Genomic DNA, 8,516 nt, shown 5'->3' on the forward strand with positions numbered 1-8,516 from the left:
AGGATGTCTCTTTATCATTGTTCTTTGTGTCTTTCTTTACGGCTAAATTAATGTCTCTCAATAGCGTCTCCCACTATATTCTACAAAAGATAGCTTAACATCAAGGACAGATGTTGAAAATAAAGGTCAGACTTTGACTCACAAAAAAATAAAAACAGAAACAAAAAATAACCATGCACAGATCAGACAAAGAGCATATAAATATAACTACAAAATAAGTGTAAGAAAAACCAAGGTCCAGATAGGCAGTTCAGCAACAAAAATAAGACTGATTTCAGAGGCTCAGGTCAGGCCTAGTGCAGTACTATGAAGAAGTTTAGTGCAATGTTCCTGTGGTCACTTGCATACCTGGCTGCTTACCTGGACACTATTGTTTTTCTAACTCAGTTACATAGATCAGATGGTCCTCTGGGGATTTGCCATGTGTTTTACTAAGGTGCAGTTTGACTGCATGCTTGCTTGCAAAAGTTCGGTTACAGAGCTTACACTGGAATGTGGAGCCTAAGTCCTCCTCAGCTATTCCAAGTGAGCCCAAAGTCTTGTTTGTGAGGACTTTTGAAACATTCTGCTGTTCTTGAATCTGATTAAGTGGCAACTTTGACAGATCCTTCAAACTAAACCCTAGATGTGTCTCTAAGTGACTTATGTATGTAGAAGCAGTCCTGAACTGAGAGGCACAATCATTGCAAAAGAAAACAGGATGTCCTGTGTCCAGATTCTTTAAAAATTTAGTTCCACCTGTCCTTCTTAACTGATACTTCACATTGGCCAGCCAGTGGCTAATTGTGGTCATGGAAAGACCAGTAAACTTAGAGATGTGTACCCGCTCTTGTGGACCGAGGTCCGACATAATGTATTTGCCTTCTGAGGTCTCCCTCAAGCTGGAAGCAAACTGGGCTTGAAGGATCAAAAGATGTTGAGGATTCCAGTTGGACTGCCTGCCCTTCCTCTTGTGTATTGGCGACAGTTCATCCAGAGCTTCCTCAAAGCTGCTCCCATCGGCATCTGACTTCTCTGACACGGTGGATGGAGTTGAAGATTTGGGCGTCAAACGCCCTGTGAGGTTCTTCACCATATCGGAAATATCCAACAGGGCACTCTCTCTTAGTGGAGACGAGGCAGAGTCAGCAACACTGGAAACAAGAGGTTTGTTTTTGGACTTAGTTAAATCAATAGGCTGATCGCTGTTCTCATAGTAATATCGGTCGATAGCATCAGCCTGCTTGACCGGAGTGGTTGGGTAAATGGGTTTGTCCAACATGCTGTTACTAATTTTGTACAGCATGGCCAAAGGGTCCAGAGAGGGGCTTACCGGCTTAGAAATTTTGCCTAAGTGTGTATTCATAATGGACTGTAAAGCACTCAATGGATTAATGAAGGATGGCTCAGGTGAATGATCTGTGATGATTCCTAAATTGTTACAGCCATTTGCAACCTTTGTTTTAAGTGGCTCTGTACCATTTGGAGTATGTGCTTCAGCTGGACTATCCTTTTTTACCTTCTGAACTTCTGTCTCAGAGATCTTCTTCTGCTGCTGTTTGTTATTTATTTCTTCAGATTTGGGAAAGTCTTTGTTTTCTTTAGCAACAGGTGACAGGGGTTTGACTGGAGAACTCTTCTCTTTCTCCAAAGGTTTTTCTTCCTTCTTCACGTTGATTTTACCTGTAACTTTCTCGACCAACTCTTCCATAGCGGATACATTACTCTTGTGAGGTGGGGGTGTGAGATTGCCTGGGGAATGCATGAGCGCATTGTGTTCCGAAGACAGTGATTTTACGCTGCTGGCATAAGACGGCTGCATCTGAACACTCTGCACAGTGGTCTGAAGGGGTTTGACTGTGCCTGGGAGTTGGTAGGCTGCATGAATACTGGGATATCCCCCCCAGGAAGGTGCGCCATTCTGAGCTTTGCTGATAGCTGTTGTCACCGTGTTCTCAAGCGATTTTAATATGTCTATTCCACCTTTAGGACTATCATCTAGATCCTCCTCTCTGAGGTACTGATACAAAGCTGTTGGCTCAAATTTCTCTGTAGAGTCCTCATTCTCTTCTTTAATCTTTTTCTCTGTTTCACCAACCACCACTTTTTCCTTCTCTGGGTCTTTCTTTTCCTCCGAGTTTGTGGAGCCCACCGGGGAATCGGGCTGCTTTTTAATGCTGGAGGCTGGAAGCCTTGTGTGGGTGGTAGGTGGAAGAGGTATAGATTGTATCTTCTCTTCCACCACAGGGTCCAGTACTAGCTGTTTACCTTTTTTGGAAGCAGAATTGGTCACCTTCAAAAAATGACCAGTAACCATCATGTGAGCAGTGAGCTGCTGCAAAGTGTCATGGGAACTGCCACATTCCATGCATTTCAGTATCTGGGCTTTGCGTGCCTCAAACTGCCAAGTGTAGCTAGCACCATTTTGATAGCCATAGCGATTGTTTGGAGTCACGTAGGGGTTGGCAGTTTTCTGATCCTTTGCAGACTCAGCTAGTGAAGCTTCTGCCGCGATCCCTGTTGGCTCAGGTGAGCAAGGTGAAGTTAAGTCCTGAAGTGCTCGCTTTTTGGTAGAAGGGACCAATTTAGTGATGGCGGGTACTGGCTCCTTCAGAGGCACTTTCTGGTAATGCTTTGTTTTTATCATATGGACACTGAGGTCTTGCAGGGACTCAAATGAATGCCCACAGTACATGCACTTCAGCACTTTTTGAGCATCCTCTTTGCCTTCCATTTCCATAAGTGACCGTTTTCTTGGCTTTGACCACCGCTTGGTCTTATCAGCTTCTTTATCTCTGTTGTCATCACGATAATGTCCAGTTTCATTCATGTGCACTGTTAGCTCCACCAGTGTGTCATAGGCTGCACTGCAGTCTTTGCATCGGAACTTACTAGCACCGGTGAACACGGACCCATAAAGTTTATTATTCTGCCGGTAAAGTTGTACTGTGCTGAAAAGGCTAGGCTCTGGGAGAAGTCCATATGATGAGGTCTGCTGCAATGTTTTAGCTAACGCAGCTTGATGCCAGTCATAACCTGAGCCACCGCTGTTACTGTTACTACTGCTGTTGCTAGTATTACTGGTAGTTGTACTGGTATTAGTGTTGGTACAGGTAGTACCAGTACTCTGGGAACTGACGGTGGTGTCAGTATTGGTGGTGTTTTCGTTCTGGCTGATTCCATTGTTGCTGGTGGTTGGATTGGATTTCTTTAAGTCCAAAGCTAAACTGGACCAGCAAGTCTCTGAAAGCAAATTTGCATACACAGCTTTTATTTGTGCCAAGCTGTCCTGTGGATAGGAAACATTGTCTGTGCACTGAGGATCTTCTTTCTCTTCTTTAGAGGAAGTGCTTTTGAAATGGGCCAGCTGATCGCTGTTTTCACTAAACGGCGAACCATAGCCTGCATCCTGATTAGTTGCAGTGCTGACTGGGGAGTTCTGGTAGCTTTGAGCCTCTTTGATCTCCGTTTCTTCATTGCACAAATACTCATTCTCCTGGATGTCCAGAGACAGCCCATCATCTTCCACGCTGTCTTCATCTATTTCTGCTGCTTTCAATTCCTCCTCAGGAACATATGCTAAAATACAGGAGGAGGAAAAAGAAAGAGAAAAAAAACACAAGACAAAGTTACTGAACACGCACTTTTTACATTGCTGCTGTCTTCTGAACTAAAAGCTGTAACCATAAAGACAAATTTTGATGATACATCCAGAAACCAAACTCACCATCGCTTACACATTCCATCTATAAATCCACATCCTGTGGACCTGGTTACAGTTTGATACTATCTTTCTTACTACCTAAGAGTAAACTTTGATTTCAGCAAGTAAAAAAAAATGCTCCAAGATGACATTGGATGCCATAATATTGAAATCAAAATCAATCAAAGAACCTACTAAATCAGTTCTAATTGACTTGAAAAATGCCCTGGCCCTGAACTACTGTAATAGGTATATAAAATGGCTGATCCACGGACCTATACTATCAGAACCATTGGCTTGACCAACTCCATCACATCTAGGCTGTCTTTTTTGGCAAATCAGCTTTCGCTACAGCATCGAGGATCATTTCTGTGTCACTGACACCTGACTCTAATGGAGCTGCACTGGGCAAGTATGTCTGATCGGTTGTTCCAGGGCCTCCTGATGACTGGTTGTACTTGGTCCATTTGAGAGCTGAACAGATGTCATTTTTACAAGATGAAAAGGGAAGCGAGACTACGACTGTTTCTAAATGGCAAGGATATACTTTGCCTCCTGTTATGATCTGATGTGGGTTCTGCATTTACCATTTTGAAAACAGCAGTCAGCAACTAAAAGTAAATGGTAGAGATGAATTTTTAAAAGCAATGACAAAATTGAAACAAAACAAAACAAAAAACTCGAAGCCTCCCTCCCAGCTTGATTATTGGCTTATTTTAAAGATCAAACTTTGCTATTGTATTGCCACCTGGTGAAACTATACGATCTTACCAAACTGTGTTTTTATCTGTATAAAACTATTTTTTAAACTAGCAAATATGATATTCATGAGCAGATGGCCATTACATCAAAACACATTTACTCCAAGGGCCCAATTCACAGAAGTGGCTTACATGTACCTAAGTGATAAATGTACACTTTCATTGCAAATCAGAAAACATACTTGCACACATTTCCCTTCAGTTTTATAAAAGAAGCTTAAAAAATCACTGTGATAACGGAATGCAGATCATTTATACACGTCAAGGTAGAAAACATTGATTGTGAACAGTTCTCACAAACTGAAGCAAAAACTGCCTCCATTTCAGGTGAACTGTGCAGAAAGCAATGCAGAAATGTGGGCCTGCCAACAAACAATATTGAAAAAAAGTCAGAAAAAAGGCACTTCTGCTATTACGCAATCTGAAGAAAACAGGTATTACTATGTTAACAAAGCTGAAGCCTTGGTGAACTGGGAAAGGGGGGTATATAAGTACCAGCTGAGTTTCTTTTAGTACACAGTTGCTAATTTATTCTTTTCTGGGAAAAAAAAAAAAAAATAAGACTCTTCTCTAATTGTAATATGAACACTCTCTGAGTAGTCTGAAATTTTTAGAAAAGTAATGGTGTTACAGCCAGCATTGCATTCTGCATTCAACTTTGCAATAGCAGTCAATGCAGCCTTTAAGTACTCTAGTCTGAGCTCTTAAGATAAAATGGAAAAATAGCCCATCAAGAATTGGGGTAGTGCTGAACCGTAAGATGACAACTACATCTTTCATTTGTCCTCTAAGCATCTTTATTTTTATTTTTTTTCCAGCAAATAATTAGTTATTAAAATGTTAAGCATGGCACAATTCTTTACAGATTGCCGCAGCCTCAGGTGTTTTCTGATACATTTAAAAGACTAGTGAATACCAAGCACAACAGAACTCACTAGAGAAATCACCCTGGAGCCAAAGGCCAGAAAGACGTCAGAAAAGCATTAAAAAAGTGGAAAAAATATTCTTAAAAAATGCACTTTGTGCGTAAAATAAAGAATAAAACACAGAAATAGTCAGAGAACTAAGAAATCAGGCAGAGTCTCAGTGTTGCAGTAATGTTGCTGTTCATACACTGTGTGCATTTGAGCACTACAGCACCTCTGCAGTTCTAAATTCTAGGCATGCAAGTAGAATTCACTCCCATAGCTACAGCATAAGATCTCTTATAAGATCTCTCCCATTAAACACACCTGTTGTCAGTCATTTCCAACAGCAAAAGAAAAGACATTTTTAAGTTCAGAATGGTAAATAATAATTATAAAATGTAGGTTTTGCTTCTGAAATGACTTTTAAATAAAATAAAATAAAGAAACCTCCAAAAAGCCTAAATGCATAAAAATGGACAGTTACCATCTGGCATTCTTCTTTAAAAAAACCCACCCTAGTAATGATCAGCAGACAGTCACCAATTAGAAACTGCAAGCTGACAGGGCCCATATTCTTAGCTTTTATGAAGAGCTATCCTCTTACTAACCTCAGTGGAACTATGCCAATTTTTTCTCATTTTCATATCCCAATATTTTTAATAAACACATGTAGGAAACTGTGTAAGATGCTGAATGTTGCTATGGTTGATAGATTATAAAAATCCATGTGAATTATCTGCTAGCATCTTCTTATTTAATTCCAAATTGCATAAATGCATATTTTTATAACTGCGACGTATAAGCAGCTAAATACCTGCTTAAGCAGAAACTAGTTGAGCCAGTGGTGTATCTGTTATTTTCCTTCATTTATTTATAGTGGCGTGTATTCTGGTACATCTGCATTTGATGAAAAGGTTTCTTTTCCACAAGAATAGAAGGAGTTAAACCACACAATACACATTAAAACTACACGAAAGGTTGCTGTTCAACTGTCAAAGCAAAGGAACGGAGTTTTAGGCTGAAATATCCATCTTTCAGTTGCTTTTCTGGTCTCAGGTTCTGCTGAGAATACTACACAACTGAGTTCTCTCCCTTACCAATATATACTGCAGTGTAAGAGTTAAGAACACGTAATTGGCTAAGACTGTGACATTCTATGGTTCCAGAATTTAAGCCAGATTCTGAAAGAAAAATGAATTTACATGATGCATACACCCACATATCTGTGCAGTTATCTGAAATAATGCAAAGCAATAATGTTTCTTTACAAAGAAAAAAAAGCAATTTGCCTAAAATGTTTAATTTCTATCACTGTGATTAAAAAAAAAAAAAAGTATTTAACTCCTTTAGTTACCATAGGATACACACAGTATCTTTCCATTCCTGACTTCTAATGTTTGCATGAGCAATAGCAGCATAGTCAACATATGGTATTTTGCAAGGTCAGTGCAATTCTCGAAACGAAAAGGTTTCTTTTAGAGGCAATTCGAAAGCATACAAAATGAAGAATGTTAATTTGTAAAAACGTGTTTGCTCCACTAAAATTCTCACAGAATTCTTACAAAAGTAAGCTTCAGAATTTAAAACCTTAAAGATGCTCCCATTCTACTCGTGGAGACGAGCAACATCAAATAAAAGAGTGGGATGTTCAGATTCTCTCTCTAAACTATAATGGGAAGATCAACAGACAGATGGCCTTCAGATAGCATCTTTCTGTGACCAAGAAACACTCAGCAATCTTCTTCAGGTATTCCTAGATCTGCGGAGACTGCTGGTTCACGTGTGCCCTGAAACTGCACTGAAATACCAAGAGCAGATACAGCAGGGACCACCCTCAACAAAAACTATATCCAATGCAGAAGACACGGCAGAGTATAATGTCAGCTTTTCTATTCCTTCTCATTCATGCATCCACAGACTCGGGGAAATGCACATTGGAAAAAGAGGGAAAACCTTCAAATTTCAGACAACCAAAAAACAGAAGGAGCAGTTTGTATTCTTTTCTTCTTATTAAACATTGCTAATATTTTTTTTCTATGAAATGTGCCTTCTGGATGTCAGTGTTTCCCCACAGATACACTGTCATCTTTGAACAGTGTTAAAAGCTGTGCATTCTAATCTAAGTGGACATGAGACGCTATATATTGTACATGTGAGTAGCACGGCACATTGTGTTTGCTTCAGTGAGAATATTTACACTATAAATATACAGCCATTGTTTGAAAAAGCAGACACAGATCCGAAGTGTAAGGGATGTGGTTAAAAGCATAAATGTTCTCACGTAAAATCCTTTTGTAACCCCAAACTGGTGCTTTTGGAGGAATCTGTCTCTATGGAGGTTTTCTTTTCAATTCAAAATGGGTCTCAGAACTGACTGAATTATGTTGAAAAGGGCAAAAAGTAATGACTGCATTTGTTTTTGACGGTCTGCAAAATTAAATGTAGTGAACTCTTCAAGGCTTGATTTTAAATAATCAAAACAGATGATTTAATGCAGAAGAAATACCTAAGTATTGAAGGTCATGATTTGGTAAAGCAATTGAACAGTGCAATCGGTTTCACTGAAATACATATTTCACAGCCTCGGCAAACAGGAGCAGGTTCAGGTCTAAAATTCGTTGGTAAATCAGGGCCTACCCTGGATCTAAACAATAGTGGCACGGTGTGAACATTCACCATTCTTCTTTCTACAACAGATGCATTTCGGCAGCTTCCAATATACACCCAGCCAACAGGAGACAGCAGCTGCAGAAGTTTCTGCAGCCCATACTGTCACCTTGTACAAACTGCACCCCAAGCTGGGGGGGACTTCCACTGCATACTGCAACACATCTTGGCAAATGGGCAGAAAAGTAAGGGTGAAAAAGACACATCTTCCTCATCACAGAAAAATGAGAGGGGAAAAAGTAAAAAATAAAATTAAAATAAAAAAAAAAACATTTACAGATACACAGTTTCCAGAACACACAGTCGTGAGAGATTTACAAAAGAATCCAACATCTCACATTGTAAGAGGTTAACATGCCTGCTGGAAGATTAGAGAATTTTCTATATTAGCGTATACAAATGTTCATAAAAATTATGGCACAGATGCTACAAGTCTGTGTGTGTATGTGTGTATTACAGTGTCACTACAGTGGAAAAATATGGCTTAGTTATGACAAT

The 8,516-nt window shown here is 39.7% G+C and overlaps 1 protein-coding gene across 1 annotated transcript in view; it reads right to left on the bottom strand.

The window, feature by feature from the left end:
* Positions 1-245: 245 nt before the first annotated feature.
* The window catches only part of TSHZ1 (teashirt zinc finger homeobox 1), a 26,557-nt gene continuing 18,286 nt past the window's right edge, over positions 246-8,516 (bottom strand). Inside the window, exon 3 of the mRNA XM_031552779.1 lies at positions 246-3,649. Within this exon, the coding sequence (XP_031408639.1) occupies positions 368-3,649 (3,282 nt within the window). The 3' untranslated portion in view covers positions 246-367. The remainder of the gene's footprint in view (positions 3,650-8,516) is intronic.

The sequence above is a fragment of the Meleagris gallopavo genome, chromosome 3 (assembly GCF_000146605.3).
Source record: "Meleagris gallopavo isolate NT-WF06-2002-E0010 breed Aviagen turkey brand Nicholas breeding stock chromosome 3, Turkey_5.1, whole genome shotgun sequence".
Taxonomy (NCBI): Eukaryota; Metazoa; Chordata; class Aves; order Galliformes; family Phasianidae; genus Meleagris; species Meleagris gallopavo.